The sequence below is a fragment of the Camelus ferus genome, chromosome 6, assembly GCF_009834535.1.
Source record: "Camelus ferus isolate YT-003-E chromosome 6, BCGSAC_Cfer_1.0, whole genome shotgun sequence".
Lineage (NCBI taxonomy): Eukaryota > Metazoa > Chordata > Mammalia > Artiodactyla > Camelidae > Camelus > Camelus ferus.
The window spans coordinates 72,243,385-72,263,000 of record NC_045701.1 but is presented as its reverse complement, the minus strand read 5'-3'; the positions used below and the strand labels follow the sequence as shown (position 1 = coordinate 72,263,000).

At 38.2% G+C, this 19,616-nt stretch overlaps 2 protein-coding genes across 3 annotated transcripts in view; one reads left to right on the top strand and one right to left on the bottom strand.

The window, feature by feature from the left end:
* Positions 1–1,000: 1,000 nt before the first annotated feature.
* SAMD15 (sterile alpha motif domain containing 15) lies at positions 1,001–9,329 on the bottom strand. The gene is made up of 3 exons (XM_032482899.1): positions 7,540–9,329; positions 6,571–6,669; positions 1,001–1,237 (listed from the first exon to the last, which is right to left on the bottom strand). Exons 1-3 carry the CDS (start codon positions 9,295–9,297, stop codon positions 1,001–1,003), a joined length of 2,094 nt encoding a protein of 697 aa, XP_032338790.1. The 5' UTR covers positions 9,298–9,329.
* A 56-nt stretch (positions 9,330–9,385) lies between these two features.
* Positions 9,386–19,616, top strand: part of TMED8 (transmembrane p24 trafficking protein family member 8) — a 28,322-nt gene continuing 18,091 nt past the window's right edge. For both annotated transcript variants that reach the window (XM_032482439.1, XM_032482438.1), the window contains exon 1: positions 9,386–9,756. In XM_032482439.1, coding sequence (XP_032338330.1) covers positions 9,639–9,756 — 118 coding nt within the window. In that variant the 5' untranslated portion in view covers positions 9,386–9,638. The remainder of the gene's footprint in view (positions 9,757–19,616) is intronic.

The window sequence follows — 19,616 nt, the reverse complement described above, 5'->3', positions numbered from 1 at the left end:
AGGGTATACCATTGCCCTTCTGGATTGTAGTAGTCCTACAGTGGTTCTTAGGATTAAGAAGTGGAGCTGGAGCCACCACACAAAAAGCCTTGTAAACAAACTCCAGGTTCTACTCCATAGTCAATAGTACTTCTATAAACCATGTTGTATTTAAGGATAAATACAAATATAAAAAGATTTTAAAACATTTTTTTCTCTGATGCCAAAAGGGAAAGAGAACTTCCCCCCTCCTTTTTCACAAAAATTTCCTTTTAAAAACTTGTAATTTAAATCCTTTTCCTGTTTTTGAGATGTATGCAAATCTTTTAAAAAAGTGAATAAACCTCCTGCCAGTTTTATATCCCAGGACTGTCTTTTGGGAGGGCCTTGGAGCCATCTCTTCGAAATGTGAGCATCTGGAAGGATGACACTTTGTCTCCCTGACTCTGGGAGTTTAGCCTAAGTGCTTGGTTCCAGGTAGTAACTTTCTGTTTGTCATGAAGATATGAGAAGTTTCATTTTTTCCTTTGGATACAGACAGTTAACATGGAAATAATGGATTATATCTGCCTGGCTATATAAAAGGGTGAGATTTCCTTGTCTTTGCAATCTCTTTAGTGGCTTGCCTATAATGGACATCACAGGCTGATTTAACGCTGATTCGATAGTAAAACTTTTTCTGCACTTATGAAGGAATATCTGGGTTGCCAGGCGATTTTACTTTTAGTTCTGTTTCTCCAACATGTTCCAATTAACAGATACATTACTAGAATTTATCAAAAATTATTACAATTTTTACAATTTCTCCAGAAAGAGAACTATTGTTATCTTGTTTTAACAAGGGGCTAAATTGAAACACAAATAAAGGGAAGGTGCTGTGAGTCAGTGACAGAACTAGGAATGGAGCCAGTAGTTCTAACTTTGATCCTGAATGAAGAGGAGAAAAAGAAAATGCAGGAAGACCACTCTTCTCTCCCCACAGAATTTAGATTGATTTTCAAGCTAAGTGAAATGGCTTTCCCTATGGTTCAATGGAATATAATGTCCCATCCTCTTCAGGGGTGGTTATTTCTGGAGCATAATCCTGTAATCTTGCCTCTTGCACAAATTCAGACAAGGTTAAGGAATCAGATTTAACTCCGGTATGACCTTTTTGCTCTAAAAATAAGCCAACATTGTCCCTGTAGGGAAGGCTGATGGAGCGTGTGAATAATGGCTCTTCAATTCCCAGTAGCTCCCGAGTATGCTGAGAAATTACCTGAAATGCAAGGATAATTTTTTAATTGGATTAACCTGAAAATACAACTAAATCAAGTAAGTTTCTTAGCTTCGTTTCTTAGGCCTCTTGAATGCTAACTCCTTAAGCTATTTCTATGGGGTAAAAAAATCATGAAATAACACATTGAAAGGCTTCCTGCCCTGGCCTTATCAAAACACACTTCTTAAGAGAAATGTCACATGATTTATCTCTTTAAAAATACCACTTAAAGTTGGTTCCAGGCCCTTGCATCAGATAGCTACGGATGGGTTCATTTCTTTCTTTTGGCTGAGCAAGCTGATCGTTGATATGAACAGATAATGTTCAGATTAGGAGCCATGACTGTCTCTAGCATAGTTAATAAATAACTTGTCTATAAGGAACTCAGTTAATGTTCAACTAAAAAAATCATTACTCAAATAGTTATTCAATTTGTTTGACTAAAAATAAATCTCAAACACTAAAAAGCAGACATTAAAGTTCCAGTTATTTTATTAGTGCCTATACTTGTATATTCCTTTAAAAAGATCTTTTGGCACAATTTTTCATGTCTCTAAAGTATAATCCATATTCATTGAGTACCATGCTACTTGATATCCTAAGCTGTCATTGCATTTTCAAAGTCTAGTTTTAATTATAGGTCTGTTAAAATGCTGCTTCTTGAATTCATATTCTGCATCTGGGTAAGAATGTAGTCCATGAAATTGCTGCTAGAACACAGTCAAAAGAGAACATGGAATTGATCTTTTCTTTTCATTTAAAACTATTGGCCATAGTTACAAAGCTGTAAAATGCACAGTTCTAAACCTGATGCAAAACTGCCCATTAGTGGTCATTTTAGATAGGCAGGATAACTGTATTCTCAAATCTTACTTGAATTGGTTTAGTTTAGACTCTAGGGATGGTTTGTGGGTAAAAGACAGATTTACATAGTTGCCTTGCATTCCCAGAAGGAATACTTACTGAGGTCTGTACCAGCTGAGGTTTCTGAGCATTGAGATCCAAATTACTACAGGTGGCTCTTAAGAATTCTCATTTATAATTGATGCTGCTACACTCAGCATCTTGTTTGATCAGCATCTCACCCTAGCCCTCCTTTAGAATGCTCCTTACCAGAACAGGTTATTTCACAAATTCACTATGGTTGACAGACGGTATTCCCAGGAAGGGCCCTGTAGTCATAACACATTCAGTATCAACCAAAAGAATTATGTGCCTACTGTAGACAAAGAGAGTCCAATACTGTTTACTATTCTAATGCATAAATCAAAAGTGTTATAAAGCTACTGGTTACATGCGGAATAAGGAAATATAATCTAGCCATCTCTCCTCTAATTCAGTGATTCTTAAGGTATGTCTGAAGTTCACTGATGGGCCATGAAGTTCCTCTGGTGGGCTATAAATTAATCTAAAACTGTGAGTTCTTTCTTTAGTTCTGATGAATAACAAGCAATAGATTATTTTTGCCTAAGACTTAGGGCAACTTACTATAACTTACTTGAGTTAGTAAGGATGATTAAAAATAGGCATTCATGAAGATGATTAGTTTTCTAAGGATTCTTCCATATTCTAGGACGGTGGCCCATGCTCAATGCTTGGCATCACTGTAGAGCACCTATTTCACATGGCCTCAAGCGGAGATTTGTAATGCCTATCGTTTTCAGGTAGATCCTATTATTACTATATCATCCTTGTATCTTGTATTGATCATGGTTTTCATGCTATTCTTGCTTTTATTTGTAAACTACTGATGGTTTTGCTTCATCATGACCAATTTATTATGTAGTATTTATTTACCTTATAGTATGTAACTATGCACATTTGCATTCCTGTTAACTTATAATTTACTTTAGTTAAACCTAAAGACATAACTGTTGTGGTTCAAATATGAATCATCTATACCACCATTACTTTTTTTCCTTTTTAACCATTTTTAAAATTGGACTATAGTCAGTTTACAATGTTATGTCAATTTCTGGTGTATAGCATCATGTTTCAGTCATACATATACATACAGATATTTGTTTTCATATTATACCATCATTATTAAAGCAGATATACAATGTCCTTAAAGTCTGCTTGTTGATTTCATATAACAGTGTGGATTAATCTTAAATGCATTTTGCTTAGGGAAGGAAGCCAGACTCAAAGGCTACATATTATTTCATTCCACTTATGTGATATTCTGGAAAAGGAAAACTATAGGGACAAAAAAACAGATTAATGGTTGCCAGGGATTGGGTGGAGGGATGGGGGAAATTTTAGAGTGATAGAATTATTCTGTACAGTTCTGTGGTGGTAGATACATGACCCTGTGCATCTGTCAAGACCCACAGAACTATATACTACGAAGAGTGACTTTATTGTAGGCAAATTTTTAAAAAGCCAGGATGTTGTGGGAATCCATGTTTGCTTCTTTTTTGTTACCTTCACTAGTTTGTTGTATTTTTTAGATTCCAAATAACAGTGGTATCACACAGTATTTGTCTTCTCTGTCTGACTTATTTCACTTAGCATAATGCCCCCTGTGGACTTAGTAACCCATTTCTTTTTTTTTTATTATTATTTTTTATTTTTTTTAACATTTTTTATTAATTTATAATCATTTTACAATGTTGTGTCAAATTCCAGTGTAGAGCACAATTTTTCAGTTATACATGAACATATATATATTCATTGTCACATTTAGTAACCCATTTCTAATGAACAGAATATGAAAAGGGAAACACAGTAACTTTGTGAAGAAACTTGGCAGACACTACTTTAACCAAGTGATCACAGTTAACATCTCCAGTAATAAATCATGTTACCACGTACTCCCTGATACGATAAGATGAGAAAGGCTCAGCACTTCTGTGATAGTCTCCCCACAAAGCATCATCTCATGGGAAACATGAGACAAACTCAAACGGAGGGAAATCTACAACATACCTGACCACTACTCTTCAAAGTTTCAATGTCATGAAAGACAAAGAAAGATCAAGAAACTGTCCCATATTGGAGAAGACCAAAGAAACATAAAGCTAAATGCAAGGTGGTATCCCCAGCTGGATTATGAAACCAAAAAAAGAAAAAATTAAGTGAAAAAATTGCAGAAATCTGAATAAAGTCTGTAGTTTGTTAAACAGTACTGTGCTGATTTAATTTCTTAGTTCTGATAAATGGTTACGTAAGATGTTAACATTAGGGGACATGGTTACATAAGATGTTAACATTAGGGGACGTTGGGCTAAGAATATATGGGAACTCTCTGTACTATCTTCACAACTCTTCTGTAAAACTAAAATTGAAAATTTAAAAAAAGAAAAATATTTTTGTTTAGTGATAATTACTGACATGTTATGAATCTGTGCTATTTAAATAGTTTGCAACAAGGTAGGTGTAGTGAAATTGCTGAGATATTATAAATCTTATAAGGCTATACTTTGTAATGAAAATCATGCATACAAAAAGAATAAGCAATTCATCTGTTTTCCAAATACTTATCAGAGTTGTTTTGTTCACTTGATGGAGTGAATGTTTAGTATTTTGAGAATTATTTTCTAAGGCAGAAAGCTGAGGCAAGTGCAGTGTTACCTTGTCTAGCTTGTCCCTAGAATAAATAAGGTTGACATTCTCTCCCCTTTTTACCAAGCTACTGCATCACTACAAATGGGAAAGACAAGATAGTGGTTTCAAGCACTCCCTTGGCCAGGTGAAAAAAAGAATTAGTGCATGACCTCACCAGTCTCATGTAATACATTTAGCTCTTCTCTGGTCATCTTAGTAGGGTCATGGGAAGGAAAAAGGGAAAGCTGAGTGATTTCTGTACATGAAGCATGAGTAATTGCAAAATTACAGAAGTGAAAGGAAGTTGAAGAGAACAGAAACTGGCCATGAATTAACTACAAGGCTTCTAAATAGAATGCACAGTTTAGATGTGGTTCAATTTCTTAGCAGTCTGTCCAGAATTACATTCAAGCAACCTGCCCTGACTCCTCCCACTCTCCAAAGCTGGTGAATGATGATATGAGAGAGTTAGCAGGCAAAAGATAAGCACACTGCTTAAGTGTTGTTATGGGATAAATTGTGGATTTACTGTACTAGGTGCTATAATTATAATGGTGGGGTTAAAAATGCTTAGTATATCAGTAAGGAAGGTAACGGTGGCATACTTAAAGGTCATGTATGATCTCTAAAAAGTTATCTGTGTCATAGTGGGCCTGTCAAGCAAAGATCATCTAACATAACTTTGAATGTCTTAATCCTTCAACAAATTCCAGGGCCTACCATAGACCTAATGAATCAAAACCTCTGCAGTGTGAAGCCTAGGATTTTTTAAAAAATCTCATCTGATTCCAAAGACTATCCAAAACTGAGAACCACTAAGGCAGAGCTTTTACAGGTAAGAGTGTACTGAATAAAACCACTGGTACATTGGGGTGGGGGGTATTCAAGGAAAGATTATAAATGAGATTATGTATGTAAAGCTTTGTAAACTACAAAAGACAGTAACCGGAGGGCACTGTTATGCACAGAAGCATCAAATGGACTGCTGGTGCTGGCGAGATCGTAGGAACTTGAGGTTCAGTAAGGTTACTGTAACTTTTTCAAAGTTAGCTAGTAAGCAGGCAAAACACATACGGTGTTATTAAAAAAAGTGCCAAATGGGTGTTAGAGACATAAAATGTATGAGAGCTTTGGAGGGAGGTTACAGTGTGCTAGGAAGGCCAGGAGAGACTTCATGGGGAGTTGGGTCCTGAGGGATGATTAAGAGTCATATTAGTCATGCAGGGGGAGGGGGAACTGAGGAAAGAGGTAGATGGAGGAATGCACAAGGCAGGCTTGCGGGGGTGTGAGGTGACCTGTGAGACTGGAGCAGAAGGATCAAGCAGAGGAGTAGCAGGCGAGAGAACGGTGGTTGGAGAAAACTTGGGAAGGGCCTTAAATCCCAAGCTAGGGAGTTGAGAGTATCCTGTAAGTAGAGAGGATTCAAAGGTTTCTTAGTGTACTGTAGAAATAGGTGGAAGGTGAGAGTCTAAATGCAGGGCCCTTGAATCCAGAGGGCCTACAGACAGAGGCTAAAAGCAGGAGGCTACTAAGATGTTCTAGGTACCTTCCAGTAATAGTCTGAGAATGGAGAAAACCAGATGCTACAGGAGGAAGTGACAGTTCTTGGAATCTTTGTGGGAATCCAAGGAGAGAGAAGAAGCCACCACTGTGAGCCTGGGATACTGGGAGTATGATAACACCACTGGCAGAAACTGGAGGCCAGGTTGGAAGGAAAGGAGATTGGTTTGCAGTAGAAGGGAGCAGTGTCACAGCACTTTACAGGGAAAACGTACACAACTCACCTTCATGTCCTCAAAATCTGTTATCCCCATCTGAGGGAGATTTGAGCAGTTTACATGGATGAGTTTTCGGCCACTGATGAAGTTTGTCGTAAAACACTCCTGTCAGTACAATGAGAATATCACTCAAAAGATGTATGGCAAATACAGGGAGAAAAGAAAGCAAGACAGAGGAAGGAAGAAGGGAAGGAAGGAAAGAGGGAGGGAGGAATAAATAAATGTTTGTCTCTAGTTCTGTACTGAGAAAATTTTTTAATTTTAAACTTAAAAATAATCCTAATAATCACACATATTACCCATCTGAACTCTTGATTAAATTTTATACTGCTGCTTAAAAAAATTTTTTTTGAGTATGATACAACCAGCACTTCTTTCATGCCTCAACTACAGTTTTAAGTACAGGAGTACCAAAGATTTCAGTCCTTGTGTTGTTTGTGGCAGCCTAAGAACATAGTTGGCACCAGTGAAATAAAAGGATTCACCCTACCTTTTTTTAATAAAACTATTCTTGGTTGATATAAATTAGTACTGTTAGGTGCTCATGATACATATAACATATTTGAGACAGACACTTAAGATTAATAGTACAAGTTCAGGTTAAAGGAGCTGCTACTAAAACAACCTGACAAAGTACCAAAAAGTCTACCTTGGTTAAAACGTTTTTAAAAATACAGATTTCTATGAAAAGAAGTCTATATCAATGTTTTAGTCTTTATTAAAAGGATTGCAGAGAAGTATAATCACTGTGATGAACAGAGAAAACAAACAAATGTGACCTTTCCTTCCTCTCCCAAAATACAAATATACATCAGTGGAAAGGCCAAAATTAGAGTCCAAGTTACCTCTACCATGGTCCATGACTCTTCTATAGTCCTTCTAGTTAAGAGGAGGCCAAAGCTCAGGTAAGGGTAGAGGAATAAGAGGAAGAAGGATGAGAGTATAGGATCTCAAAAAGTGTCATTTTTTGTATACCTTGTATTGAGGGAAGCCTAGCTGGCTAATCCACTCTGCAACTTTCTCTGGGCTCCATTTAAGATACTCAAATTGTAGGTCATTTTTTTTGCAGGGCTGGGCTTCTTTATCTTCATGTTTCATCAACTCTGAGGACAGATCTACAACTTTCTTTTCACTAGGGGACCCTTTTAAATCCCTCTGAGACTCAGAGAAATATGAGTATAATTCATAATTGGTATCAGAAAGCTGAAATACATTTTGGAGTTCTTTAGAAAACTCATAATCTGTATTCCCTGAGTCTGCTTCACTTACTGGAAGAGACCCTGACACAGAGTCTTTTGACACTTTTTTAGTTTCTTTTACTAACAACTTTCTTGTTTGATAATCAGAGTGCTCTAGCTCGTCTTTGTCTACAGAATGCTTAAATTTGATTGGTTCTGGCCTATCTTCGCTGGCAAATTCTACGTGGGTCTTTCTTCTAAGTAGTGGTTTGGCTTTACATGGTAACTCTAAATCTATCTCCTCATTTGGCTCTGTTTGTGTCTTCTCTTGCAACTCTGGTTTGGTCTTCTCTGGTGGCACTTGATCTATTTCCTCAGTTGACTTTCTTGGTTCTTTCTTTGGAAACTCTGGTTTAGTCTGTTCTGGTGGCTGTGGACCTTTCCGCTCAGTTGACTGTCTTAGTGTCTCCTCTGATTTGGACTTCTGTGATGGTGCTAGTCCTGTCTCCTCTGTTGATTTTTTCTGCTTATCTTTTTGATCTGCTGGTTTAGTGTCCGCTGGTGGCTCTGGAACTTTCTCCACAGTTGACTTTCTTTGTGTCTCATCTTGAACTTCTGATTTGGTCTTTCCTGATGGCTCTAGAACTGCTTCTTCAATTGGTTTTCTTGATTTTTCCTCAGAAAGCTCTGATTCAATCTCTTCTAGTGGCTCTGGAATTTTCTCTTCAGTTGATTTTCTCTGTATTTCCTCAGTAGACATACTTAGTGTCTCTTCTGGAAACTCTTGTTTGGCCTCCCCAGGTGGTTCTGTCCTATTCTCAGGTGACTTACTTTGTGTCTCCTCTGTAATCTCTGCTGTGGTCATCTTTGATGGCTCTAGACCTGTCCCTTCAATTGATTTTCGTGGTTTTTCACTTGGAAATTCAGGTTTGGTCTGCTCTGCAGGTTCTAGACCTGTCTCTTCATATTGCTCTCTAAGTGATTCGTCTGGAACCTCCTGTTTGGTCTCCTCTATTAACACTAATCTTGTCTCACTGATTGCTGCCCCTGGAACCTCAGACTCGGTTTCCTTTGGTAGATCTAGCTCTGTTTCCTTAGCTGACTGTACGAGTACATCCTCTGTAATATCTGGTTTGGCTTCCTCCTCTTGGTCCTCACGCTTTTCATCCACAGGGATCTCCAAATCCTTGAAAAACTCACCTCCTATCTGTCTGGATGTCTCCGACTCTACCTCTTGGGGAATCCCTAACTCAGTATCGCTATAAAGGTCTGTCTTGGACTTGTTGAGAATCTCTTCCTCAGTTGTCCTGGTTGGTTTTAGGTATGGGTGTACATCCTTAGCATTCTCTGGAGCCTCTTCTTTAAAGTCCTCTTCCTCCTTCTCTGGCTGTAGCTCTTGGTCAGTTTCTACAGGAAGCGCTGGACCTGCTTCTGCAATGGTGTCTGGTTCGGCATCTTCAGTCGTCATAAGAGAGTCAGGCAGTTTTGGTACTTCAGACTGCAGGTCTTCTTCTTCACCCGGGCCGGAATCATAATCTTCTGGGACTTCAGCCATGACGCAGATTAGCCAACGCGCCCAGGCCTCCTAGCAACCCCAACTTCCGATAGCGTCTCCATGGATACCACGACTTCCGGCCGGGGTTCACGGAATCTTCCCCAGGTTTTGTTCTTTCAACCCCTGACTTTAAAAACCTGCGATCATAAGCACGCAATAGCCCTCCCCGAGCCCACGTGGCCAGCCTCCGCCGGCCAGAGCTCCCGCGACCGCTCCGGGCCCGACGCGCAGCCCTTTCCGGCCCTCGGGCTCCGCTCGGCTCTTCCCGGCGCGCTCGGCCTTCGGCTGTTTCCGGAGCCACTGGCGGCGCGCGGTGGAGGCGCTCTCCGTGCGGGCTGCAGATGTCGGACGGGCGGACGGCTGAGGGGCCGGGCGTCTGGAGCCCCGCAGCCCGCCGAGGGTCGGCGCGCGGCGTCGGGGACAGCCCGGGAGTGGAGGGGAGCCAGGCGGCCGCTTCAGGTACGCAAGGCCGGGGCGCCGGCGGCTGGGTGCCGCCCGGCCTCGGGGCCCCGCACATCGGCGCGGGGTTCGGCCGCGCTCTGCCCTGCGCTCCCCTGCGGATCAGTAGAGTCTGGGCAGCCCCTTCACGCGCGGAGCTCCTGCCTTTGCTCCTGCTCCGGGCCGCGATCCCCGCCCCCGCCGCTGCCACCACCTGGGCCTGGTCTTCGCTCGAGATTATTTTCTGCTTCTGTTTCGAAATGCCGTGGTTCCTGCCCCGCTTCCTTTCTCAGATCAACCCGGATGGTAGTGACAGAGCTGCTGTGCCCCTGGCGCCTCTTCGGCTTCAGCACGTCCGCTGATCACTCCTTGGCTGCTGACCCCGACCCCACCGGCCTCGCTGCCCCCTGCTTCTGGCTCCCCACCCCGATCCTCACCTCTGTCCCAGGTCCCATCCTTTCCGTGCCTCTCCTTTCTCTCTGTCCAGAACCCCACTTGGCTCTAGCCTCCCTGCACATAGACCCTCGCGCCTCGCCTCGCGTCCATCCTCTCCATCTATCAGAGTGAGAGAGATGAAAAGCAGAGTTGGAATCGGTTGGCTCTGGGGTCTTTTGAATGAACATAGTGGTCAGAGCAAAGGCAAGAAATAGGGGCTGAAATAGGAACTTTGGCTACTTCCCTCATTCTTCGAGATCCCTCTCGTCTTGTTCAGGAGATTGTCTCATTTCTACCCACCCACGTTCCTCCACGTGGATTACTTCATGGTCAGTGTCCAAAGGCGAAAGTGCCTATCGATCACACCTTTATCTTTCAAGCCTTCTTATGATCGTCGCACAAGAGTCAACTGAAAGGATGCTTTTTTGAAATACAAAAGGGTAGGGAGAGAGAACTGGTCTCACTAAGTAGTAAGTATAAATTAAATTTCCAATTCTGAAATTAAAATAGTCACTGTGCAGTATGGCAGTAGACATGGTGCCATGGTGCCTGGGTTGGAGTCTGAATCTTTAATTTACTTGGGCAAGTCACTTAACTTCTCTAAGTTTGTTTTCTTATCTGTAAAATGTGGGCACTAATAGTAACTGCCTAATAAGATTGCTGGGAGGATTACACAAGCCGCTGTGTACAAGACACTTGGTGCCTAGCCCAAGATACACACTATACTGGTGTTATCTATTATTATGAGAATAAGGTCTGTTTTTGATCACTGAAACTCTATGTGCGGTCAGAGGAGGTGTTCCTGGATGTTTATTTCCCAGCATGGTGATTTCCCTTCTTGTACTTCTGTCCTAAATAGCTCCCATTTCCTAATGCAGCTGGCGTCAAACACAAACACGCACACACCTCTCTTCGAATCACTCAACTTTTTCCTGTGACTTCATGTTCTCTTACTTTGAAACGTCTACCAATTTTTGCCTTTTTTCCTCATGAACTCTTTTGCTTTGTAGTAAATTCAAATTGATAGCATGTGTTTAACATTATAGCGATAGAAATTTTAAGCATACTTTCTGAAAGATTAAGCAGATGAACACTCAGAAAGTCTCAAACGTGTCCCTTGCATGTGTCAATATTTGTAAGTTAAGGATTTTATTTTTTGCTTCTTCTTTAGATCCTTATGGCAAACATACTCGAGCATTTTGAGTAGAAAGGTCTTGAGAATAGTCAGGAATGTATTGGAAGATAGCAGCTTTGTCTCTGAGTATGTCTCCCCCAACCCCCACCCCTTCTGATTGGATCCTGCATTCACTTTTTCATCTCAGGACATTGATAGAAATACTTATGATTACCTTCTTCCTCTTGCCCTCAGAAAGCAGGGTGAGTGTTGATTTCTTTTATATCACATAGGAGTTTGTTATTGTAGCCCAGAGCAAGCCCTTTCCCTTCAGGTAGGATTTGTTGCTAATAAAATAGTAGTGATAACTACTATTATTTTATTAGCAACAAAGTAATTAATGTAATTCAATTCCCTCTGTGCCAGAATGTGGAAAAAGATTTACTTGTATTATCTGACTTAATCCTGTCAACAATCATTTCCTCCCCATTTTACAGAAGAACAGACTACAACTGAGAGAGGTTACACTTATTTGCCTAAGTTAGCTGTGGAGTTTTTACTGTCTGTCTGAAGTTGTGACCTTGTTGTGATAAAGTTTACAGTAGTTAAAAAAAAAAGTTTACAGTAGTTTATTTTATATTTTTATTGGCCATTAATCAAATATTAATTTAGAATTGGTATTCTAGGGCAGGTTATGTTCTTTGCCCTCAAGGTGTTTTTAGTTTGGTAAGATAAGAGTACCCAGGAACAAAATTCAACAGCTCAAAACTTTATATAATTGAGTGTCTTTTATTACAGTTCTTTATGTACTTACCTCCAAGAAACCAGCTTGAGGGTGGGGACAGAATCTGTCTTGTCTGTTTATCTCCTAGAGCCCTTGATGTTGTCCTACAGGTTCTGTCAATATTTGCTGGATTGTGAGACAAAGTCTCAACACAGAGATTTAGAGGAGCATCAAATGAATATGAGGATATCAAGGGCTGAGATAACAGAATATTCCTTAGGTTAAAGCTGTGGTTCTCAGCCAGGAGGGATTTTGCCTCCCCCAGAGGACTTTTTGGTTGTCACAACTTGTGTTATGGAGGAGGGAGAGAGCTATTACTGACATCTCTTAAACACCCTCCAATGCACAGGATGCTCCCACAGCAGACTTACCTGGCCCCAAATGCCAGAAGTGCTGCTGGTGAGAAACCCTGAGTTAGAGTTAAGCTGGATTTCCAAAGCAGTGTGGAAGGCAAGCTAAGAGTTGCAGAGGCTTGGAAGTAAACTCAAAAAACTGCTTCAAATTAGGAGTTTGATTGGATCCTTCTGCCACCTTCCTCTGGAAGATGATCCAATGAGTAAGCAATAGAAGCCTAAGGATGAAATTGAAAGAGATTCCTATCATTTTCTCTTAGAGGGGAAACAGCAGTAAGAAATGAGATTTGACATTTAGTTGTTACTGAATTAGGGGTTTCAGGTTTTCAATGTTTCTTATTCCTCCTAAACAGGAATTTATAATTATCCAGAATAACCATGACTTGTTTTTTAAAAGAATTCTCTGCAGAGAATACCTTTTGAGAGTCTTCATGTATGTCAGTTGAGGTTTTAGTTATAAAGTAGGAAAAATGTTGATGTTTTTCTGAACTAAGCTCTCCAGTGGCCTTAGTGTTCCTGTTGTTTTATGAACTGTAATTGTTTTTAATAGTTTTTTTCTTTGGGACACCTGGGTACTTCAGTTCCCAAGAGGAGAGAGAGATTACTTTTTATATAGTGAAACTCTCTGAAGCATACATATCGCATCATTTAAATAGGCCTTTTCTTTTTCTTTCTTTCCTTTCTTTTCCTTTTCTTTCCTTCCTTTTCTTTCTTTCTTTCTTTCTCTTTCTTTCTTTCTTTCTTTCTTCTTTCTTTCTTTCTTTCTTTCTTTCTTTCTTTCTTTCTTTCTTTCTTTCTTTCTTTCTTTCTTTTCCCTTCCTTCTTTCTTCTTTCTCTTTCCTTCCTTCTCTTTCCTTCCTTCTCTTTCCTTCCTTCTTTCCCTTTCCTTCCTTCCTTCCTTCTTTCTCTTCCTCCCTCCCTTCCTTCCTTCCCTTTCCTTCTTTTCCTTTCTTAATTTCTCTCTATTTCTCTTTCCTCCCCTCCCCACCCCCTCCTTCTTTCCTTTAAGTTTAGGGAGCTTTGGGGAAAATAAAGGGCAAAGTCTGTTGTGACCCTGAGTCGCCTGTGGAACTTGGTCTGGTGTATATGACCCTGAGAGTTATCAATGTATTTAGATGTCAAGGACTGAAACAGGTCGGTGAACTTGTTCATTATTCTCATGTAGGACTTACAGCAGTGCAGGCAGTCTTTTTGCGGTGATGGAAAAGTTGCATATCTGTGGCTATTTCAATTTTAATTAAAATTTAAAATTTTGTGGTTACTGTATTGGATGGAGCAAAAGAGTGGAAGTCTATGCCAAAGAGCCCTAATGGTTTTTGGGTTTTGATTGTAATTTTATATCAAAACAGTATAAATTGGTCTACCTGTGGTTACTTTTTTCTTACAGCAGTTATGTTTTTATGGTGTTGAAGTAGCCAATTAGTCCTGTCATAATTCAGTCAGTACAATCCAAGGTCTGTCATCTGAATGACCACTTCGGAGCATGACCCACTCCTAAGGGCTGAGGAGAAGTGGGATCATGACATGATTTCTGTATTTCGTTGGAATATGAACTCAGCCAGTTTCTTTTGTTTCAGCTTCTTGAGTCTATAACCACATAACCTGCTTTGAGTTCCTCTGCACTTGAATCTAATGGCTAGGCTAATTATCTCTTTGCGGCCTGTTTAGTGGAGGGGAAGTCCTGTGAGACCTGTTCTAAAGAACCCTGACCTGATACTCAAATGCTTTAGAAAAAAACCTGCTTTTTGGTTCTCTTTGTAGAGAAAGTACAAAGTACACAGTACATTTAAATCTGTAGCATGATCAGAATGTCTGAGACCATATTCTGGTAACATAGAAATAAAACTCTTATTTTAAAAACTGTCAAATATAAAATAAATTATTTTGAGAAAGTTTCTTCTTCCCCCCTCACCTTTGCCTTAGAGACCATCAGTTATAAGTTGCGTTATTCTTGAGCTTCCAGTTTTATTTCTCTGTTCATTGTTTCCAAGACTTTGGCCACTTGGGTACCATAGTCAGGGTTTTTGCCACATTAGAGAATACATTCTAATATTATTTGGTTATTATTTTTTCTTTAAATTGACATTTAAAGTTTTATTTCATTCTAAATAATATCCATGATATTATTTGTTTGATGTATCAATTTTTCATAATACGTATTAAAATAAATATATACTCATGAAAGTAAAAAAAATTTTTTTTCCCAAGTACCATCTATATGTGCAAAACTTGCCCTGGTTTCTCTGTTCTCTTCTAGGAATACTTGTAGAATTCGTCTATATTTGGCTGACATATTAAAAGCTACACTGTAGAAAAATTGGCTTTTTCTTCTTTATAGTGGTCTAAATTTCACTAAATAAATTTAGGAAACCCAAAAGCTGTGTTTATAATTGTTTTCTCTCTCTTTAAAACAGGACTGCACCTTCCACACTTTATGCTTCTGGAAATAAACATATATTTCTTTCTCCTTTTCTTATTTCCTGCCTCTCTGAATCCAGTTGCAAATTGTTTTACCAGTAGTTCTTACATAATTTAGTGAATATATTAACCTTAAACATCAAAAGCAGTATCTCTTTCCTCTTTGTTTTCCTGCATATATTAAGCTGTTAAGATGCTATGAGAAGTTGCTCTTAACATGAAAAACACCCCATCTAACTTACAGGAGGGGAAGCGGAAATCGTAACTACACCGGGTATTGAGATATCTCACTATGTTGGTAAGGGTGTGCAGAAACAAACACTTTTATGCATTGCTGAGGGGCATGGAAATTCCTACAAATGCTAAGGAGGGCGGTTTGTCAATATCAAAATTACAATATATGTCCTCATTTTCCTGTTTTTTCCAGGAATTTATCACATACTTTTATTCACAAACCTTTTTAATGACACAGACACAAGGTTATTATAGCACTGTTTGTAATGGTAAAAGATTAGAAAGGACATAAATGTCCATCAACAGGGAACTGGTTAAATAAATTATGGAATATTCAGCCAATGAAATATTAATCAGCTGTGGAAAAGAGTGAGGAAGCCTCTTACATATAGTTATGGAAAGATCTCTTAGATATAAGTGGAAAAAACAAAGTGCATGGTAGTATGTCTAGTATGTCCATTATTTGTGTAAAAAAGTATATATACTTTATATATACACACATACACATTTTTTTATGCAAAATATCTCTGGAAGACTACACAAAACCTAATAACATTGGGGGTAGTGACTGAAGTGGGAGGAAGTTTTCACTGTATTCTTTCATGCTTTTGAATTTTGAGTAAATATACATCTATTACCTGTTCAGAAAAAATACACAAACATGTCATAAGATTCTTCACTGTGTTTATACTGTAAGGTAAAGCTATTCTATATATCTCTTCTGCCTTTCTGTTCATCAGGAATTGACCTCTTCTGGGCTTTTTTCTCTCAGATGAAGTTTCTATGAAATACAGTTTGTAAAACTCCTTAGTAAGGATTAATTTTATGTTGTTCTTTTTAAATTGAAGTATAGCTGATCTACGAAATATAAATTGCAGGTGTACAATATAGTGATTCTCAATTTTTAAAAGTTATACTTCATTTATAGTTATTATAAAATATTTACTATGTTCCCCATGTTGTACAATATACCCTTGTAGCTTATTTTATTATATTATTCTTTAAATCCACTACTGTCTTCCTTTATTTTTGTGCTAATTTCATTTCTGTCTAAAAATTCAACCTTATTGAAATCTTCATTACTGCCACTACTTACATAAGCTGATACCATTAGCCAGTGACAGAAAGAGGGCAGACTTTTTAAACTTTTTTTTTGTTTCCATTTTATTCACTAACGTATCTTCAAACTGAAAAGGGTAAAGAGGCAGTGTAGGTTTCTGTTTTGAGTAATGGCAGACTAGGTAATTGGAATCAGTTCTCCCACTGGGGACAATTAGAAAATAATTGTTGAAATATAAACATCTGCTTGAAGATCCAGGAGAACTCATCAGATAATGAATAAGTACCAGGATATGATCCATGTGAGGGCGAAGTGTAAAGATAGAAGTCCAAGGATGAGAGTCCATTTTGGGGTTCCTTTCTTCTCTGAGGGGATATACTGGACTCCTAAGTGGGGAAGCTGAATGACAAGACTGTGAAAGTGCTTCTCTGGACCAAAGCAACAGGGATTAATCAAGTAGGGGGAACCCTGGTGAACTCCCTTTTCTCTGGGTTAGGACCATTAAAGGCCATGTTCTAGAAGTAAGGGTAAGTTAGAAGCAGGCCATTGCAGGGTCTACAGCTCAGCTTGAGAAACATCTAAGTTCATGAAATGGGATTAAGGTGAACCTAGGGTGCTAGTGCCTCCAGGTATGGGGAGGAAGCAAAGACAAATTCTTTCTGAAGGATCACTGTATTCTTCAAGTTATTTTGACAGGTAGTTTTGCAAGAACAATTTCTGGAATATATCAACAGTTACCAGATGCATGAAAAGAGACAATGTGAGCAAAAATTAAAAGAAATGATAGTAAAAATGGATCCATAGGGGCATCAGATTTTGGAGTTACCAGATACAGACTTAAATATTGTAAGTCAACTATACTTCAATTAAAAATTATATTTATTATGTTTAAGGAGATAAAAGACAAGCTTGAGAAATCTGGCATAGAATTGAAATTTCTAAAAATAGAACCAAATAGCAATTCTATAGATAGGAAAATACAGATGAAAATGAAGAACTCTGCTGACAGGTTTAGCAATAAGTTACTACAGCTGAAGAGAAAATAGTGAATTAGAAGAAAGATGAGAAGAAAATATATAAAAATACAACAATGGAAAATTCAAGGAAGAGATAAGAGACATAGAAAATATGGTAAGAAGTTCTAAAATTTGTATAATTGGAGTCTAAAAAGGTAAGGAGAGTGAGAATGGACAGAAGCAGTTTTTGATAATAGTTGTGAATTTTCCAAAACTGATGTAATCTACAGATTCCCAAAGCCCTATGTACCCCCAAGCAGGGGTATATATAATCCACAGTAGGTACACATTAAATTAAAACTGCTATAAAACCAAAGCAAAGAGAAAATACTAAAAGTAGCCAGAGAAAAATTACAGTTTGCCTTCAAAGAAATAGTAATTAGACTGACAGCTGACTTATGCACAGGGAAGTGAAAGCTAGATTATCTTTAGCATCCTGAAAGACAATAACAACCAATATAGATTTTTTTTTCAGTGAAAATAGTCTTCAAAAGTGAAAGTGAAAAAAGATATTTTTAGGCAATCAAAAACATGATTTATCACCTGCAGACCTCCACTAACTAAATTCTTCAGGCAGGATCAGAGCTAATAAAAAAGAAATGAAACTTGATCCTTATTTCACATACCATATACACAAAAAATCAACTCTACTTGGATTATAGACCAAAATGTGAAAAGAAATAAACTCCTAGATGATAATACAGAAGAATAGTTTCCTGATCTCAATGTAGGGAAAGACATTTTAAACAGGACATACAGAAACTAATAAAGGAAAAGATTAGTAAATTTTGATGACATTAAAATTAAAAAACCTTGGTTCATCCAAGGACACCATTGAAAGGGTGAAAAAGTAAATCACAGAATGGAAGCAGGTATTTATAACACATATAATTAACAAAAATTTGTATCCAGAACTCCTATAAATAATAAAAAGACAATCTAGCTCTCACCTTTTGGCTTGGAGGAGAACAAGGGGCAACTATCTTCGGTTGTCCCTAATCTAGGTTCATCTGACACCAGCTGCCTGGACCCCACAATTCCTTGTTTCTTCTTCTCTTTGTTTGAATGCATCATTTCCAGTCTCTGACAGCTGTCTTCTCTGCTTAGTCATCTGCTTTTACGTGGCCTATGAAGGCTTCTCCCAGAAGGTAGGCTTAGTTCTTGACCTGACTGAGTCCCTTCACAGTCTGTTTTGGTCTCTGGTACCAACCCCAGGTTTTTGGGAAGAGAATTGGACTGACTGTGGGCAGATATTTACCCACAATCAATGAGCTATGGCCAACGTAGTGTTCCTTGCTCACCGGGACTGCCCCCTCAATGAACAGGGGAAATTCTTAAGAAAGGGTTGTAGACATCTCTACTATAACGTCACTGCTTATAACACTGAAAGATTTGAAACAAATCTCTAGCTCTAACATTAGAGGATTGGAGATTGGTTAAAATTATGGTACAGCCTATGGGATAATATACAGACATTTAAAATTATTATATAGTCCCATTTTTGTTGACCCTGAAAGACGTTCATGAATAATATTAGATTCATGTCCTTTCAGAAATAGAAATATGTAAATATTTCTTACATTATACATAAATATAAATATTATTTACATTATATATATAAATATTATATATATTTATATTTGTACTAAGCCCTAGAATGAGTGGAAACTATGCAACATTAATGGAATAATTAATGAAAAGCTGTATTAATATCTGAACTAGTAGGTATTATAGTCCAACTGATCAATTCGTGGTGCAATATTGTCCAGTAGAACCTGTAATCTCCATACCCCAAAGTTAATTGCTGGAGATAGGGATGAAATATATCAATATATAGATGTATGTACATATGCATCTGTCTATGTACATACATACATATGTATGTATATTTATAAATGTATTTCTGGAAAGATATGCACCAAAATGTTAACAATGGTTATTTTTGGCTAGTGGGGATTGTGTTTGGTTGTTTTGATTTTTGGTGTTTTTTAAAAAAACTTTTTTCTTGTCTATATTTCCTGATTTTTCTACACTGGATAATGGATTTTTTGTATACTAAAGTTTGGAAGGGTAAATGCTAAATGTTTTTTTATCTGTATTTAATTTGTTCTACCATAAGCAAAGCATGTATTTGTGTTGTTTCAAAAACATAATTTGAAATAAACAATATGGATATATAAAGCCCTGTATTTAAGTTAAAAAGCCAATTATTTTCCAAAAATCTGTTTCAGAAATAGAGCATAGGAGAGACTGGGCTTAGAAAAAGGTTATTTTTATAAACCCTTGGAGATCTTTATTGATTTATTTAGGTCAACAGGGTAAGGCAGCAGTTAAAGAAATCTAGTGCCCAGTTAGCATATTACATCAAGAAATATTGTGTCCTTGTTAAGAGATTATTGTCTCAGTGTACTCTGCAAGGTTTAGAACACATCTGAAAAAGTCATCCATTTTAGGTCTTTACTTGAAA